The 20127-nt window shown below is 38.6% G+C and overlaps 1 protein-coding gene across 1 annotated transcript in view; it reads right to left on the bottom strand.

Annotated features, from left to right (window-relative positions):
• Positions 1-7778: 7778 nt before the first annotated feature.
• The window catches only part of cdh2 (cadherin 2, type 1, N-cadherin (neuronal)), a 43808-nt gene continuing 31459 nt past the window's right edge, over positions 7779-20127 (bottom strand). The window contains 14 exon segments of the mRNA XM_084432515.1: positions 7779-7992; positions 7994-8035; positions 8037-8153; positions 8155-8169; positions 10247-10414; positions 11890-12029; positions 13190-13423; positions 13526-13759; positions 15794-15936; positions 16569-16822; positions 17387-17572; positions 17663-17800; positions 19105-19277; positions 19365-19509. Coding sequence (XP_084288641.1) covers positions 7960-7992; positions 7994-8035; positions 8037-8153; positions 8155-8169; positions 10247-10414; positions 11890-12029; positions 13190-13423; positions 13526-13759; positions 15794-15936; positions 16569-16822; positions 17387-17572; positions 17663-17800; positions 19105-19277; positions 19365-19509 — 2022 coding nt within the window. The 3' untranslated portion in view covers positions 7779-7959.

Raw genomic sequence — 20127 nt, 5'->3', positions numbered from 1 at the left:
CTGAGTGATACACACCAAACTTGTACATGTGGGGGAGTGAGTTTGACCCTGACAGCAATGGCAAAGCAGGAATGTAAAAGGCAGAGTTAAGACCTCAGGAAAGAGAGAGAGAGAGAGAGAGAGATGGGGGATGAGAGTTGTTCTCCCTGTATCAGTTGATCAATGTCATCTCCATCCTCCAGCCAGCACAAAGTCCTATTTTTAGAGCCTCAAACTCAAACTCCCCTTCACAGTCTTTCTCTTACATACACATGCAGTCCTCCCTTTCTCTTTACTGGTACTTTTCTACAAATATGCAGTTCATAAATCTACATAGGCTACCCCTTGCAGAATCCCCCTGTAAGATGTTTAACCTATTTGATTAAAAATAGAAAAGGACATAAAACTGTGTTCCCTGCAACGCTTTTCAGCACCACGGCAAAATAAAACATATCCTATTTACCTGAGTAACTTGTGAATTCGTATTTGCAGTCTGTAGCGTTGTGTTGAGTTTTCCTTGCCTGCTGCACGTGTAAACCTAAAACGCCAATTCATGAATAAATGACTCTTATGAGTCGCTTAGTAGTGATTCAAAAACATACATCTTGACGCATATGGGTAGCAACATTCAATTTGAAATGTAAAATGCAAAATGACAATGCAATATGTAAAATGGCAATGCATTTCTGTATTTAAATTTACATTTTCCATTACATTTGTGCAACGTTTGGAGCAAAATGAAAAAGATGATTGAATAGACATAGAATAGATTGAAAGACACTGAATAGGCCTACATATTTTAATGCTTTATAAGTTGCAAAATGAAAATGAAAATGTATTACAGGAATGATTAGATATGTTTAACATGTTCAAGCAAAAACTGTACCAAAATGTATTAAAATGATATTTTTCTTAATTGCATTTACACTCACAGTTAAGACACTTGCGACTGCATTTTCATTAAATGTCCTGTAATGAATGTAGCAAAATTCAATGTGCAAATTGAAAATGCATTCCGTCCCCGCCCCCTCCCACCCTGTCAATCACTGTGAAGTTGGCCCCGCCCCCACCACCCTGTCAATCACTGCGTGAAGGCGGGGCTCGGCAGCAGGTAAACATAGGCTATGTTACGTATTTTGAGGTGTTGGGTGGGAAACATGGCGGCGGCAGAGCTGAAATGAGCGTTAAATTCAGCGGCAGATGAAGTGGAGCGTGAACAGACAAATTATAGTGTTTCTGAAGATTATTACCCGTCTGCAGGTGATAGAACCAGTTCGATGTTGGAACACCCATGCGTCGACACCCATTTGGTGTCAACTTTAAAGGGATAGTTCACCCAAAAATGAAAATGCTGTCCTCATTTACTCACCCTCATGTTGTTCCAAACCTGTATGACTTTCTTTCTTCTGCTGAACACAAAAGAAAATATTTTGAAGAAAGTCTGTAACCAAACGACTGATGGACCCCATTGACTTCCATAGTAGGAAAAAAAAAATACTATGGAAGTCAATGGGGACCAGCAACTGTTTAATTACCAACCTTCTTTAAAATATCTTCTTTTGTGTTCAGCAGAAGAAAGGAAATCATACAGGTTTGGAACAACATGAGGGTGAGTAAATAATGACAGCATTTTCATTTTTGGGTGAACTATCCCTTTAAACTGAGCTGCTGTTGTCTGATGCTGGACTGTGTTAATGATGGTTTCGTTTTGTATAAAATATTATTATTGTCTGATACACATCTTTATTCGTATTGCTATTAACTATAATTACCCAATAATGTTGGAGATCATACAGTTTTTCCTTACAAATGCATAAGTCTATTACTCTTAGATTACAGAATATGAAGGGTCAAAATCAAAGCTACCGAAAAATGTGACCGCTCTTTATTTCTTCATAACTGACTGTAATGTTCAATAAAGTGATTCATGTGATGTATGACCATCTCCCATTTCTATTTTATTAAGCATATTGATCAGATATTGATAAATCTTTAGGTACAGTAAGGTTACAGAATATGAAGGATCAAATTCATACCGAAAATGTGACCGCGCTTTATTTCACCATAACAGAATGTAGCCTAATGTTCAATAAAGTTACTCATTTGATGTGTAACCATCTACCCTTTCTATTTTATAAAGCATATTGATCAGATATTAATTAATAGGGTCACGGAATCTGACGGGTCAAATTCATAGAAGACTATAGCCTTTTTTTGGGTGAATGTGGAGCAGGTTGGGCGGGGGCTGGTGACATCATCATCTATATAATTGTCTAATTTTTTTTTTTAAACACAGCACAAACAAATTTTTTACCGGCACAAACGAAGCACAAACAAGCAAGACTATTTTGCGTGAATTTGGAGCATGTGGGGGAGTGACCTCTGAATGACCAATATATATTATTTTAATATCTAAGAAACCGAAGCAGCACAAAATAAACGTTTACCGGCACAAACGATTGAGCCTATTTTAGGTGAATTTGGAGCAGGTCGGGGGCTGGTGACGTCATCGTCTATAATTCGGTCTAATATTTTAAAGTTACAATATGTCATTTTTTTTCGCCGCTAGGGGTCGCTAACCTCTTACAATAACAAAGACTTAGGTTGATGACGCATAAGCGGAATTATGGAACTTCTCGTCATGCCGAAGGAGCTAATAATGTTTATAGATGAGTGAATACATTGATGTTTTCAACATGACTGTGGTATGAAGCAGGTCGCGATTGCTAATGAAAGACAGATATCAGCGCCACACGCGAATCCCGTGGATATAAAGGAATAAGGACATTTCATTCTACCGAACTAACGTTACCCGCAAGTGCTGAATAATACTCACACAGGTCAGTTTATTTGACGAATTAAACTTGTGAGGTAACGCAGCGCTGTTTCACTTGGTCTACACTATCACACTAAACTGCATTTGAGTGTGTTGAAAGTTCTAATGTTATTCTATGTGTTAGTTTGTCTGTATGAGACGTAAACTAGATCAACATTAGAATAACATACTGATCATATTCTAACATTTCATCATGTTGAGCTATATAACATTGATTAGTTGAACATTTGCTCACCTGTCTAATAAAGTGCATGCAAGATGTCTCTGTCAAGTCGAAGTTTGTCACGGAAGTGGAGCTCTCGGCATCTCGAAAACGCCATGCTGATATTGATCCTCGTTTTAGTTCTCCTTTTGTCCCAAAGTCTGCTTGCCATGGTCCATAATGTTTGGACGAAACAACAACAGCATTAGCGTGCCGCCGTTAAGCAGTTGTCCAGGTCTGTCGCCATGGATACTATGTCAGTAAGAGCGGAAACCAGGGATAACGCGGATTTACGTCATTGGCAGGCGACAAGTGAACAGGGACAAGCCATTATTTAAAATTGGAATTTCTCTGAAATTAAAAATCGCTGGGATTTTTTGGGATATTGTAGTATAAGTACACAACTGCAGGAAATATATCACACTGTGCAGGTGATTTTGGAATCGTACATATTGTAGCTTTAAAAACCGAAGCAAAACCAACTAAACTTTTACTGGCACAGACGAAGCACAACTTCGCGCAGTGATTGACAGGGTGGGAAGAGGCGGGGCCAACTTCCAACGTACGCGTACACAGGCGTTCGACACATGCACAGTTTCGAGTTACACAATTACAACCCATGTAAATATCTTTGAATTATTTAATGCTAGAGTTGTACAAATGAGGGTAGCCTACTTTCAAATATCCAGCGGTGCACGTACAGTACAGTCCACGTACTCTTCTGATGATGAAATTCGTGTCACGCGCACTCCCGTAGGCCTACGTGTAAAACTGATTTCAAAAACACGTTTGAATCAGTGTAATAAATCATATACAATAAATCGACTACAGAGGTTACCAGCTGAATCAATATTTGACCTATTTACTCACAAGTTTCGTGGGCAGGAAATTTTATTACTTTTTTGTCTTTATGTTTTTCAATCAGGTAATTTCTGTCAAGTAAAATCATCTAGAACTGTACCTTGTTCCATGAAAGTCATGGAACAAAGTACAGTTCTAGATGAGTTCTAGTCTCTAGAAATCTTAGTCTCTATCTGTGATCTAGTGATTATTTTGTACTGTGGAATATCTGTCAAATAACTTCCTTAGAGCAGTAGCCTACTACAATTAGATTTTTTTTTTAATGATTAGTCTTGGAACAAGATTTGTGTGTCCATACAAACAAAAAAAAGTTGCAGTTTTAAATTTTTAAGTACAATCAACTTTCAATTTCAACTTGAATTAAATTAAACTGACTTTAAAAATGAGCTGAATCTTGTATAGCAAAAATGTTTAAAATTGCTTAACTTATTTTAATGGCTGAAGAAATGTAAAAACATATTTTATCATAACTTATTGATCATATAATTTTTTTGTGTAAAAAGATAAACATGCCCCGACAATAGGTATGTGAACATATGAACAGAAATGTATATCTCATTGTATTTCTTTTATATTAAGTAAATCCCTGCAGCACTCACTGCCCTTCCTTCTCTTACACACACACACACATGCACACACACACACACACACACACACAGAGAGAGAGAGAGAGAGAGAGAGATGTATCCCTTTGGCGTAACAAAGGATCAAGTGTTCCACTGGACTGGCCAGACCATTACTGACAAAACCGAGCACAAAAAAAAAAAAAAAAAAAAACTGAAACAAAGGACAGAGAAAGAGTGTGATGGAACATGAAGTATAAAAGGAAATAGGAAAGAACTCTAAATATAAAATGCAGGAAGGAGTTTTATATGTGTATATATACGTAGAGAGTGTGGAATGAAGGAGATAGCAGCACAGAGAAAAGCTTATTCCCCATCCTTCATGTGACCTTAAGGAACAAGACTTCCACTTTTTAGCTCTCTCATTCTCTCAGTCACACACAATGGGATGTGGGGAGGCCAGGCTTTGATGTTGGCACAATAATCTCAGTCCCCGGAGAATGTTAGATAGAGAAGGAGGAGCAAAGGATAGCCCTGAAGGGAGTATAGAAATACACAAGATTGTGTGCGTGTGTGTGGACTGTAGACTGACTCAAATGATGGAGGCAGGCACACACAGACCCAGATAATGACCCAGCTGCCAGTAAATACTTTTAAGGTCAAGGTATGCAACGGCATTTCCTTTTTCTTTTTAATGGAGCCCATTTAGCATGCATATATACAATTATCTCATTCCAAAACCTAGTGAGCTGCATATGCAGGCAACATTTTAAGGCATTACAGGCACACTGACTAAAAATAAAAAAGGCTGTTTAACAAAAATGTTAAATAAGATATCTAATTTGATCAATGGCAGCAGCAGAAGGTGATCCATAAAGCACTGCTTCAAGCGGTGAAACATGAATCCAAAATGGTGTTTAAGGTGAGATAAATATTATTTATAGATTAAATTCAGTACTGAAAAATATAAAGTGTCATTAAAAATGTCTTATTTTACACGTGAACATGTATATGTTTTTTTTAGGTTTTTTTTGTGCTATGTATTTTATTAGTGTTAATGAAACACCAAAATTAGTTTACATTTAGCCGAAAAATAAATAGATAAAATTTCTGTAATGAAATTTGGGTAAATGGAAAACCTGGTATGATAAAGTAAAGCAGTGGTAGTGAAGTTATTATAACCACAAGCAACATAACTTACCAGTTTTGGAAATGTTGTTTTGAATTTATTGCACCAGTGTGTAAGACTATGTTGTAGTGTGTGTGTGTTTGTGAGGGCTTGTGTGTGATGTCTGAGGGCAAAGTTTTTTTTTTTTTTTTTTTCAGCAAGAGTGAATGGTTTTGACCTGAAAATAGGATGTTTGAGGAATTGGGTGAGATGATATATTTGTGTTTACTGTTTTGAGTATCCGAGGCATAGTTTCAAGAAATGTGTTTAAGCAATCGAGAAAAACTGTAAGAGTATAAAGCTTTTAGCTCAGAAATATACTAACATCAAACACAATCGAAATCAATTCCAAGTCAAGTCTCTCGTGTGGAGTGCTATTAGTGATTTGCTACCCATGTAGATCATTCTAAATCGGTCACTGGTGAGCTCCCATGATGCTTAGGACCCTGCCTTAGAAGACAGCTGCTAATGCATCAATGTAGCAAAGAAAACCAACAAATCAGCATTTCCAAAATTAGACTTTTATTGGTCATTTGGGCTGCAATGGGTCATAATATCAACACGTAATTGCAAACAGAGCCCACAGAAGTCTGGACAGCCATCGTCCATTAAAAAGCTGTTAATCATTGTATGGCTGTGAGCCTCATGAGTGGACTGGCCTCGTACTTCCATCCTGCTCTTTTGATTGGCCCTCTCTGACGGTATCCAGTGATACACACACACACACACACACACACACACACACACACGCACACACACCATTACGGTTCTCTAACAGGCAGAGACAGTTATGATGAGGGCTTAGGTCCACCATTACAGTTTAGTTCAAACGTGAAGATCCCGAAGGATCGTGCATCTAGGAGTATGGCCTCGGAGCCTTGAACGTCAGTCGACCTCTTTGATCCATGAGAGTGGCCCGGGGGAGAAGACAATGGAAATGCAGAACGTAGCAGAGAAGAACAAAAGAAGCGGAAGGTCAACATGGAATCCTTGACGAAGGACGTCAAGCAATGAAATTAGAGAACGGGCAAATGGAAGGTCATTAACTGGGCCAAAAGGGCGAAATGAAAAAGGAATGTTAGGTCATGAAAGGGGAGGGATGAAAACAACGGGTATCTGGACCAAACTTCTGTCTCACTTATTCGATTTAGTCTCATTCAAGGTGGGCATTTCTTTATTTGTGTGTAAATCAATTTCAGAAAGACTGTTTTATACGTAAAAGATAAAAACATGCAAAAATCCTTTTGTCTGTAGTCCAAATTATACATATACAAGTTCTTCACGCCCTGTTCTTCTTCGTAGACTACATCAAAAGAGGAAAAACAAAACAAAAAACTATGTACACGCCATTTAATTTACAGTGGAGTAAAAAATGAAAGAATACCAGGCATGAAAGAATACCAGGATGACTAAGGCAGATGACATTTCAAAAAACAGAATGTTTTCATTTGCAAAATACTAAATCACTTCAAAAAATGCAGAGAGAGAGAGAAAATAAATGAACAAAACGAAGAGTTCTGCTACCTAATAATAATGCTCGTCTCCCATTTTGCAACCGGCTGCATAAGTTAACGTTTTGGTGGAAAAACAGTGAATATATTTAAAAAAAATATAGGAAAACGCAAAAAAAAGAAAAAAGAAAAAAAAGAAAGAAACTGAAATCTATTTTCTAGCATACTGTACAAAGCTGTTCTCTCTGTCTTGCCGCTCTCATTCTTCCAAAGCTTTCGTTTTGATACGTGACGTGAACGAACAGCGTGATGGTGAGAAACGCAAACAGAAGCATCAACGTTATAAACAGGCTCACGACATAAACACTCCAAAACTCTGAGCCACCAAAGCCATTGAACAGAAAAACAACATCATCAGATCAAATGAACAAAGAAAAAGAAAGAAAAATTTAAAAACGAAACAAAAAAAATGTACAAAAAGGCACGTAATATCCAGTGCTTCTGTACTGTGAGATTCAAGTGTAACTTAGCATTCATTTAACGTTCTTTAAGCGTTCCTTCATACGTTTCGTACCGATGATCCTTCAAACTTAGGCGAAAAAAATCCTGGACTGAACCAAACCTAGGCAGATTTCCTTCATTAGACCCCCTTCCGTCAACAACAGAGGGCCTCGGAGAGACCTGGTTTTGTTTCCATGGTGATCTTCCTTCCACTTTCTGTCTCTTCATTCTCTGTCTCTTTAGGGTATATTGGTTTCTTCATTGTTTTGATTCTGCACACTGTCCACGTCCTGCAATTAAAAAAAAAGTGCCACACTGTTTTTTTGATGTTGTTTCTTTTAATTTTCCTCTCCTCGGTTCTTCCTTCTCTTTTTGTGGTCCTGCGGTGATGGCGTAAGCTAGTCGTCGTTGCCTCCGTACATGTCGGCGATGTTTGCGGAAGCGAGGGCCCCAGTCGTTGAGGTAGTCATAGTCCCTGGTCGCCTCCGCTGCTGGAGGAGTGAAGGGAGCTGAGCGATCCGGCCGTGGAGCCGCTGCCCTCGTAGTCGAAGACCAGCAGGGAGTCGTACGGAGGGGCCGTGGGATCGGTGTCGGGCCGCCTTCAGACCCTAGGGAACATGACCACAACGGATGTGCTTTTAAAATAGACACGCTTCAAAGATAGCACATGATCATTGTTTAGTACAAGCGTTTTCTTGTCCAATTACTCATCTGGTACAATCTGCTGTTTAAGTGAAGAGGGGGATGGGATGAGAAATAGAAGGAACAAAAAGAGGAGGAGGGAGTTGGGAGGAGAGGGAAGCGGAGAAGGATTGGGGTCGCCGTGCAAACAGATGCTGGGCTCTGGAACAGGCTAAAGCGTTTATTTATAAGCGGCTGCGTTCTGGAAACGCCACAGCTAAGCGCAGTCTGAGCTCGCACAATTAAACAATGAAACACTGAATACACTGTCAGGGCACTGGATGAGAAACAACTAAAGTGAGAAGAGGAAGGAAGGAAGGAAGGAGGAAGGAGTGACAATAGAATTGAAACCCATTAAGAAGAAACAGTGTGTGTGAGAGCCAAATCACATAAAATGTGCAGGTGAATCCAAAATTTAAATGAACACAAAGACCACTGTGTACTGGCCATTATTTCCTGCAATGAAATAATGTGTCTTGCCTCTCAGGAAACCTGCAGTCTCTCCAACATTTAAAATTATCCTCTGAAGTTTAACCTATGAACTTCTTCATAAAATGAATTGATAAGAATATGGTCATTTTTAAACATTATAAATACTAATATATTAACCTTTTTTATTTTATTTTAATCAGGTCCCGACAGGTCGTAATACACACAATTCTACCGTTATGTTTAGCATTACAGCATAACAACCTGACACAAAAGCACGATGATTTTTTGCACGATGATCAATTGTATTTTAAGCAAATAAATCCAATGATGGTGGAGGGGGTATGGAGTGTGGGAACCCAATGGAAGAAACACAAATCCAATACATGCATGTTTTGTCTGTAATAATAACCAGAGCGCAAACACCATCGTGCCGTGCCTGATGAAGGTCATGAGACCGAAACGTTGCCAATAAAGAATTTTTGATACTTTCTTGCAAGTACGGATAGTGTGCGGGAGTTCTTTGTTTTTTATTGTCTGTAATAATAACAAAATCGATAAAAATATATTAAAAAAACTGTATGATGTACTTCTTCAGCTAAGCAAGCTGATGTGTGGAACGTTGGACATTTCATGCACTTTCCCAGAGAGGAGCTAAACGTGCTAAAGCTAGCATTTGAAACGTAGTAGTGAAAACGAGTAGTAGTAGGTATGTAGTTCAGCATTTTGGACGTAACTTTAGATAGATAATGCAACACAGGCAAACACATTCTATAGACAAGATCACATGTCTACCTAAACAACATTTTGGGGTAGATTCAAATATTTGATTTACATGTGCCCAACCAATTTTGGTAGTGATTCGAACATCCAAATGCATGTTCAATTTGAATGTTTAAAATGCCTCTGGTGCCCAAAAATGCGGTCTAGGTAGGCAGCTCACTTGGTTTTGAAACACCGCCATATTGTACAAATAAAGTTCTATTCTTAGCATAACACTATCCAGACAGAGTGCTAACATAGACTAAACACTGTATAGACTTTCAGCTGACATAATTCTGAATCCTGAAGTCGCTTGTCCAAACAAATCTTTCTGCAGACATAAAATGACTATAAACAAAACTCATAAGTGACAATTTCTTTTCACGTTCGAATGCAAAAAAAAAAAAAAGAGCTAAAAAATCCCAACTGACAGGTTTCTTTAAAATACAGTTTGGTCGAAACGATTGGCAAAAGCTGATGTATAAAAAAAGCTTGTCTGTCTTTTAAGTGAGGCTGCTTACATTTAGCAGTAATGTTTAATTCATTACCTGATTTAAGCAGTTTCTTGCTAATCTCACCCTGCTTTGAGTGCAGTCGCACTGCTTAGAGCGTGTGAGGTCTGCATGTGTGCGTAGGAGGGCGCGCATCCACAGACTGTAGCATGAGTTATTGGATCTCTGAGCCTGGCTAATGATCAACAAAACTAAAAGGACCTAGGTCCAATTAACCAATCAATCACCATTAAGTCTTATCACTGGTGCCATCGAGCCATTTTATATGGCGCGACTTCAGAAGAGCGGACACACAGCGTACCTCGTGGATGAACTCTCCTATGTCTCCGGGATGGGGTGCGGCCGAGCGGATGGGATAGTTCGGATGCTCGGAGTGCATCGGTCGCTCGTCCATCCGGCGGATCCCGACGGGCTTGATCATGTCTGGCTCCAGAGTATCGGGCTGCTGCAGCTGGCTCAGATCATAGTCCTGAAGAAACACAGATAGACAAATCACAAACAGGGTTAGACGTCTGCTTCAAAGCCCTTGGTTTTCTGGAAACATCTGCATGCAAAACAAGGAACGTTTTGACTATATTAATGCAATTTAAATTCGCTTTGTTCCATTTGAAGGACATTCATGTGGGTTTTCTTTTCAGAAGTTAGCTAAATTTGATAAAACCTTCTTATGGGAAAATTTGGAACAGTCCACATTTGGAAAATAAATATATTCTTTATTCATACTGATATTTCATTTCTTTTAGGTTAGCGAGTGGTCATAAATAGCTTTGTATCGATAGCTTAGACTTCTCATCAGCCGCTATAAGTAAATAACTAGAAGAATAACAAAGTGCAGAAAAAAGTACAACTATTTGCGCTACAAACCAGTGTGTTTATGACTAAGATGATACATTAAAATAATGTGACAAAAAAAATACCAGTTTGCAATATCAAGCCACATATCAGACGGTTTTTAAACTGCTGAAATAACTGGAAGCACATTTAAGTTACAAATGGCGATGCCTGCTGTTACGTTAAATATAAGGTGGATAAAAAACAATCGAACTCTATAGTATTTCCTCCTTTACATAGCTAGCCGATAGCCGAAAGTATGTTTCGATTTGCCGCTGCATTTTGAAATCAGCAGGGTCGGTGTAATACAAACTTTTATGGCGCACACACACATGCCTGCAATTGACTGCACTAATTAGTTGGTCCACTATGTGGCAATACTCACAGTTGGCTTGCTGTTTTCAAGAACTACTTGAAGAAGACGATGGAAAATGCCATTAAAAATAACCAAAGAAGAAGGTGGAAACAACAAAAATGGATATGCAAGAGGTTAGAATATACCCACGACAAGTTTGAAAGATGACATGTCTGTAAGTGCTCATGGTCCATGGAGCATTACTTTGAAAAGCTAGAACACTCGGCCATGCGCAAGATGTAGAGGCAGGTGGAAAAAATGCAGTGTACCCCAATTTAATGTTTTAATTAAAATCTAAAAATGCCAAATGGTTTCTGTGGGGGTTTAGGGGGTAGAAAATATCATTAACTCATAAAACCATAAAAAAGTCTTCAAAATGATAAAACTGAAAATGTGTGTGTGTGTGTGTGTGTGTGTGTGAGAGAGAGAGAGAGAGAGCATTGAGACACTTAAACCAAAGTTTGGCTCAAATGCAAATGCAAAAATATGTGCTCACAGCACCAGGCAAAGCAGGAACGGTTTCATCAATTTAAAATGAGTCTCTTGTAATCAGCATTACTTGCAAAATGAGTGCTGAAAATTTGTCATCGTGATTTCAAACCGCACTACGCAGCTCAAATTAAAATCGTGAAGATTTAACGATTACTTAAAATCAAAAATTGTAACATGTTTTGATTAAACAAGCTAGATGGTCTCAAGTTATTCTGAGCTGAAATAACTGTGTATGCCCAGAAGCAATAGCAGTAGAGAGCATGTACCTGGTCTTCCTCTCCGCCGCCCTCCTCATCGTATTTGAGTATGTTGTCTCGCACGTCGTCCTCTGGATCGATCAGCAGCTGCTTGGCCTGTCTCTCTTTATCCCGTCTCTTCATCCACATCACAAACATCAACACCAGCACTGCAGACAGAGACAGAAAGTGAGAGAGAGATCAATATAAAACAAGCAAAATGACGAGATCAGACAGTTATAGGTGCAGTGTGTAATTTTTAGCACCACCAACCAAAATGTACATTTCTCCTAGCTCGACCCCCTCAGTTTCTGTTGCTTCCTCAGACAAGCTTCAGAGATTTCCGTGAGGGAATTTTTCAGTAAAATGAGTGCATAAGATAGCAAAAATTGGATTGATATTATTCAGCTATTCTGTGACACTGCAAATTATTTCATCTGCCGTTTTTATTTCAAGTAAATTAACACAAGTAACACGATTTAAGAGATGGAGAATCAGAATTGTGCAAGAGATAATCATAATCTGTGTTTCCACCCAAGTTCCAAATTTAATTTAACCTGAAAACAGTTTCTACATCCCATGTGTTTGAGAACTAAATTGTCACTTACATAAGAGTTTGAGCAAAATAGAAATGGAAGTTGTGGCCATTGGGAAACTAATGTGGCTCTTTTATTAAATGTAATAAATTACTTTAGAGTGCAGAAACCTTCTGACAAAAATGTCATCGCTAGTGAATGGAGGCAGATGCCTTATTTTCGGGAGGCGACAGCATGTCAGACAGTTTTGGTGGTGACAGTAGCCAATCATTTTGATAACAGGGTTTGGCAGCGTTTCATGAAGACTAGAACCATATTTCTGCAATGAGATTGGTCCAAAGTGAATTATTCATATGACTTTTTTTATGCGCCTCTAGAAATATATTCTATAAATGTTTCCATTGTAGTTTGTGTTTATGTCTTCTTACTGAACAAAGCATTTATCCACCTCAAGTGTGCTTATAAGTTCTTAATGCACATTTTTTGAAACTGCATTCACTTCTTGGTGTTAATCCAGCATTTTAAGAATAAATAAAATATAAAATAAAAATATGTGGAAAGAAACCCAGCTAAAGTCAACCAAAAAGAGAAAAGCATCATTTGATTTCGCTTCAACTGATAACATTGGTGTAAGTGAACAGAACTGTTGCTATCATTTCCACAACAGTCTCGCTATGAAATCTTTTGTGACTATTTCGACCAAAAGCAGATCACATGTGCTCGACAGAAATGTGACCAACTGATAAGAACTCCACTGCCTGGAAGAAACTATCTCTGTCTAGTTTGTGTCTTACCCAGCAGGATGATGATGCAGATTAGAATGGCGATGATGGCTCCGGTGCCCAGCCCGGCTGCCATGATGCGTTCCATGTCCACGCAGTCGCCGTGGTGATCGCACTGGCACACTTTGATGCGCAGGTAGGTAATGTTGGACATGGGCAGGTTACCCGAGTCGGTGATGCTAATGGGCAGCTCGTATATCCCACTTTCCAAGTAACTAATTTTCAGACTTAACTGAGCATAATCGCCTACAAACCAACCACAAGTATGACAAAACACGTGCATCAGATAAAGTCTGGCAAGACAAATAAAAACATAATTGAGAAAAGTGTATTTGATATGTGGCGTACCACTGATTCGAGTCAGTGTCCAGTTCCTGCGGATGTCAGAGGGTCGGTTGGGCAGCTCGAAAGCATAGGGCCCAGCGTTGGGGTTGAGGTCTCCGTCTACAGCTGTGATATTGATGGCGTTGGGCTCAGGACGCTCGCACACTTCTGCTTCTTGAGGGAAGACTCGAGGTGCGTTATCGTTTATGTCCAGCAGGTAGATCTGCAGAGTTCCCGTCCCACTCGCAGAGGGGACTCCTGACAATGGACAGAAGAGAAAAACAAGGGAAAGTCAAAACAAACATTGTCTCATGTAGCCAGACTTTTGACTAAGAATAGTCAACTTTTAAACACTATTTTCAACACGAAATCTAAAAAACTTAACCTACGTGACGAGATGTTTAAAAACAAGATGCAATAAACTTGTGCATCTTGACTCTTAAAAGATGAATCCACACAGCCCTTGCTGTATATTGCACACGTTTTTGTGTGCAATATGCTTCATGACTGTAAAAGCTTTGTGGGCGTGACATCTGAGCCCAAGACTAATAGTTTAAAACTGACAATGCAGATGAACTACAGCAGTTAATGACTTTAAGTTCCACTCATCTGGGTCGGTTGGCATGATAACTCATTTATAAACCATAATGCACAGTCTATAAGATCCAATCAAACCAGAGCCCTTATAACCACCACAGACTGGACCATCACTACTTAGAAAAGAGCTTAGTTTCTGTTTCAACAAGAGTAACGACCTTTCGACTTCACTGATCTTTAAACAAAGAACAAGAGACGGGCAGAGCCGCGCAGGCAGGCTGACGGAGCTGAGGCTTTCTGTTCTACTCCTGCTGGCATTCAAAACACATTTTTAATCTGTTCCAGCCTGAAAACAACTAAATCAAGTACGACTAAGTATCCTTAATTTATTGAATCAGGTGTGCGAATCAGCATTGAACTAGATACGAAAAGGCTTCTTTGTGGCAAAGGGTTTCGATCAGCACTATACTGCTACTTGCACACAAAGATTTAACTGAGTTGAGGCAGGAATTCACTAAGAATGCTAAGTTAGTGTTGTGTATTTGCACCCGCTGTCTTAGCAAATTGTTTTAACAAGTTTACAAATTTAAACTATGCAACTAAAGACAATTAGCAATGCAATTCTTGCTCCACAACAAAACAAAACCATAGTACGATGCATCCTTGGAGAAATGAACTAGCTAGTCACAAGTATTTCCTAACTTTGTCACATGTAAACCATGTTGGTTCAACAATAAATAACTGCCGTAAATAACGCCCCACAGAAGATGGAGTGATAACTTCTGCTATTTAATCGGTTTAGAGATCGAATTAATGTCAGATTATTTGTCTCTGAAGATGACTTTGTTATGTTTGTTCTCTACTCCAACCACACAACTTTGTAATGCAGTTTGTGAATGTTCATTGGAACTATGGTTTCGGGAAACACAGAATCACTGAATTATTTAGGCAATGGTGGAACTTGTGACTGTAGTTGGCACCACAATCTACCTTTAAAATGCCAAAAGTGCACTTTACTGCTCTCCTCCATAAACACTCTCCTCCATAATTTCATCAATTACTGATTGCAAGAAAATGTACACAAACATCCCTTTTAAATAAAAATGTATTTAAATGAAATGCAATTAAATATAATTGCTTGATAACATTACCATGCAAGTAGCATTGATTTTGCGCAAATAGTGCTGATCTAAAACAAGCCTAATTTGCATAGAAGAGTGCGTTTGTGCTAAAAAGAATGAGAATGACTTCATTTACATACAGTGCCTTGCTATTTCAGCGCATTTAAACTGGATAACAGGTGGGGTTTTGCACTGAAATACCGCATACAAAAATGGCACAACTGTTTAGTGAGTGTTTCAGGAGACAAGCTTTCAAATTTACAGCGTGTGTGTGTGTGTGTGTGAGAGAGGGGGTTTGTTTCAGAGCTCTGATGCAGCGAGAATGTTAAACACCACAGCAGAATAGGGCCTAGCAGAATTCAGTAGACTCTTTCACACAGCGGGTAGTGTATGTGCATATGTGTGTGTTAGGAAGAGAGAGAGAGCCTGCTTCAAAGAACAACCCAGAGAAAGTGAGTGCATAGACATTCAGAATGAGTTTGCATATGTCGTTGGTGAGATCATTAACATGGATGTGTGGGCATGTGCATATCTGTTCGGTTGCAATTCCTCCCTAGAGCTAAAATCAATAGAATCGCTCGATCTCAAGTATTTCTGCATATATATATATACATACAAACACAGCTGCTCCTACCGTTGTCAGAGGCCATAAATGTGGCATTGTAGAGATTGTTTTTAACATAGGGAGACTCTCGGTCCAAAACAGCAATTGTGGAAATTCGTCCATTGTTGGGGTCGATCTCCAGCCAGCTGGCAGGGTCAAACAATTTAGAGTACCTTTAAAACACAAACACACCAAACACAGATGGTTAACATTTAGTTTTTCATACAAAAACCACTGAAATGGGGGAAAAAATGACAAAACACAAAGGTTATATGTGGAGTAGCATACTTTTATTCTACTATTTACTATTCTAAATATCCTACTATTTCTGCAGTGTATAGTATGTATTCTACATTTGTCAAAATGAGAAGGATACAACCGAGCATACTGCGCTGGGCAATGTATCCCACAATGCAAAGTGTTTAACTTGACCTTCCATTTCCAGTGTGACCAGTGTTGTTATTGTTAACTTAAACTATTAAAACATTTTTTCAGTAATTGAAACAAAGCTTTAAAAAAAACACATTATTTTTAGATCATCTTCATGACCATCCACTTTACATGACTATGACATATTCTGTTTGCTCCTGCACCTTTAAGACTTCTGTATGTAAATAACCTCTGACATGATTGACTGAGCGACAATTTCTGAGTGAATCATTTTTCCAGCTTAGTTTCCATAAATGTTCTGGCTGGACTAGCAAGAAAGCACTGCTTTTTTCTTCATAGTGTATTAAACTCTCCTATTTCAAAAAAATCCTTTCCAAACATGTGTGTGTAGATGCATGTGTGTGTGTTTTAATACCTAATACTCTGCTGCATATATCTGTCTGGATCATGAGCAGTAAAAGACGTTAGCATCGACCACTGCGGAAGCCCCTCCTCCAGTTTGATCTGTTTGGGGTTTGGGTCAAAGTTTGGGCTTTCGTTCACGTCGATGACGCGTATGGACACGGAGGCTGTGGACTGGCGGGTGCGCTGGATCCCGCTTGCCAGTGGCACCTCATTTTCAGCGACAACAGTCAGCATGAATGATCGATTCATCTCAAAATCAATTGGCTGTACACAAGGACACACACACACACAATCAAGTTAACGGAGCTGTTAGGGAAAATATTCACAATTACACAATGAATGGATTGTGTTGCAATCAAATACACAGAGGAGAAATGCTTGAATAATAATTAATGAATTACTCATTCTCAATTAAGAGACATAAACCATTAACTCAGCTGAACAGCAGGTGGAAGCTGTTTCCATGGAGACCGTCTTTTACTCTGTATTTGAACCCGTGCCTATAAGACTCTAGCGAGATTCTAGCGAATAGCAACACAACCCAATTACAGTGTTTATACAACAGTTAGTTCTGGTCCATGGATCTGATTGGCTGGGCAAACTGCTGAGACTTTTCACTGTTTGTATCACTCCGCTTGTCTGTGTATGCTGCATTGCAGGCCAAAGTATGTGAGCGGTGCCGACTTCAAGTAGAGGGATGTTGTGCGATTTTCTCTCATGAGTGAGCAGAAAGTGTAAAACCAAAAATGGTTCTGAAGCGGAATCGTTCACATCAGTTCCAGACCATCTGTCAGTATGTTTATTCCTCAGTAAGTTTGTGAGTGTTACCTTGACAACGGTGACAAGGCCTTCATTGGTAACGGGGTCAGTGGGGATGGAAAAGCGTCCGGTTGGATCCCCAGATACGATCCGGTACACTGCATTCCATGAAGGAGTCCCCGGTTCATCTTTGTCAGTCACGGTGAGATTCGTCACTATCACATTCACGCGGTTCTCTGGGACCTCACCATGGAACTACAGAGACAGACAGACAGAGATCGATTTTCAGCAAAGATGGCTTTCGCGAGATGCGTGTTCAAGTGTCTGTGTGTGTGTGCCACTCACAGTCTCTCGGGTAAACTCCGGAACGTTGTCATTGACATCCAGCAGGCGTATGACAGCAGTGGCGGTGTTGGACAGACCATATGTGGGGTTTCCCTCCATATCGGTAGCCTGAATGATCAGGGTGTATTGAGGGACCTTCTGCTCGGCACAAAAAAACAAAACAAAAAACAAGAAAAATAGGGTTAAAAACACAAGAAGGATATGGTTTACAACTGGATGTGGAATATGGGAAGCGTTATGTTTGCAGGGCTGCCAACTGACTTGCGCAATTGACACTGTTCTCAGGCTCTCTCTCTCATCAATTTTCTCACACAGCGAAAAATTGTGACGCAAAGAGTACGCTGACAGAAAAGGTTCGTTTTGATTTGAAATTCATTATTACGAAATTCAAACAATAAATATTGTTTATCGCTCAATCAGTGTTTAAACCGCAGAAAGTTGGTCTATAATACAGCTGGAGAACAATATGTCACGTAACGTTACATTTACCTCAGGAAAGCCATTTAATGACCATAGCATGTTAGTTAGTTAGTTAGAAAAATTTACTTTAGAGAGGAGTATTTTGCTAAATATATGCACTATATTACATACGTTGCACTTATTAAACGTTATACGCATTATATTAATTTGAGTGGTTATTTTTAACCTTTAATAATAATACCAGCTGACAGGGCTTGTATGTTTACAGCATTAGTTGAGAGATTTTTTCCTTAAAAACATTTGGCATGTAGCTACTGTACTGATATTTATCCAAATCCAAATCTCAATTGTATCAATTGAAATCGTGAAATTTGTATCAAGGACTTATAAATAGTCATTGTACCATGTAAACATTGTAAAGTTGTCTCTAAACATATTGAAATTATATTTAGTTACCATGTTTTGAAAATAATAATAAAAAAAACCCAGTTAAAAACTTTTTTTTTTACAACACCCCCAATCCCAAAACCATCCCCCTCCACAATCCTCACTCCAAGCTAAACTCAAAAGTTGGCAGCCCTGTGTTTGCATCTTATTATTTAGCCGAATTAGACCAGATAAGCGGCCCATTGTTTCTGGGTTCCAACCCACCAGTTGAAAACAGTGTTGTTACTGTTAACTAAAACTATTAAAAATAGTTTTCAGTAATTGGAATTAAGCTAAAATAAAATTATATAAGCTATATTTGATGAAAAACAAACTTTAAAAATAATGTTGCTTCAACATCCAAATGAAATAAAATAAGTTTAAGTACTAGAATTACTAACTAAAACTGAAATAAAAAATATATTACAGCTAAAAGGAAATAGTTAAAAAAGACAAACACACACAATTACTTAAACTTGAATTAAAATTAAAAGTAAAAAGTAAAAGATAATTTAAGACATTTAGAAATACTACATTAATAATAAAACTGGTTGTAGTATATTTTTGACATCCCACTAGAACAAATTTCCTTGTACCTCACGGTCCAGGCCTGCAGCTACAGTGATGATTTTGCCGGTCTTGTTGTTGATAGTGAACATATTGGAGGAGGGGCTCTCCGGGGTCTGAGAGAGGATCTTGTATCTAAGCATTCCATTGGCTGTATTTGGGTCATCCTTATCCTGGGAGGTCACCGTCATTACAAATGTACCTAGAACCGAGCAATAAATGTCAGTTTAAACTTCATTGGTGAAGGCGTGTCATAAACTGTGTCAAAAGCGTGAATGCGTGTGTGTACCTGGTTTGGCACCCTCATCCACGGTTCCGTTCCAGATCTGGTGTATGAACTCGGGCCGGTTGTCGTTCATATCAATGACATTGATGATGATGTCAATGGGGTTCTCCATCTGGTTCCCATTGATGTCCACGGCATGAGCACGTAGCTGTGAACGCAAACACACATTTAAAGTCACAGTTTACATGAAAACTCTTCATGAAAACAAAATCTGGAATAATAAACACACAAGTCTACATCTGAGCAGCTATGAAAACAACTACTTTCACTATTATTTTCATATGAAATTACACTACAGTTCAAAAAGTTGGGGATTGGTAAGATTTTCTTCTTCTTCTCTATGCTCACCAAGGCTGCATTTATTTGACAAGTAAAAACAGTACTATTGTGAAATATTATTACAATTTAATAGGTGCTGTTTTCTATTTTAATATATTTTAAAATGTCATTCATTCCCGTGATGGCAAAGCTGATTTTTCAGCTTCATTACTTTAGTCTTTAGTGTCACATGATCCTTCAGAAATCTTTCTAATATGATGATATCATTTTTTTGGTAACATTACTGTTAAATTTGATCAATTGAATTACGTACTTGCTGAATAAAATCATTATTTTACAAAAATAAAAATCTTACTAACTAACTAGCTATGCTATGGGATGCAAGAAGTGAATTACTCTCAGAATCACGTTTGCACTCTTACGAGTATTTTTCAGTGTTTTTATGCCATTATGAGCCATTTTAATGCAACATTCAGAAGAAATTTAC

Source organism: Rutilus rutilus (assembly GCF_951802725.1).
Source record: "Rutilus rutilus genome assembly, chromosome: 15".
Taxonomy (NCBI): Eukaryota; Metazoa; Chordata; class Actinopteri; order Cypriniformes; family Leuciscidae; genus Rutilus; species Rutilus rutilus.
The sequence above is the reverse complement of the archived record's forward strand: the minus strand, read 5'-3'. Positions and strand labels throughout refer to the sequence as shown.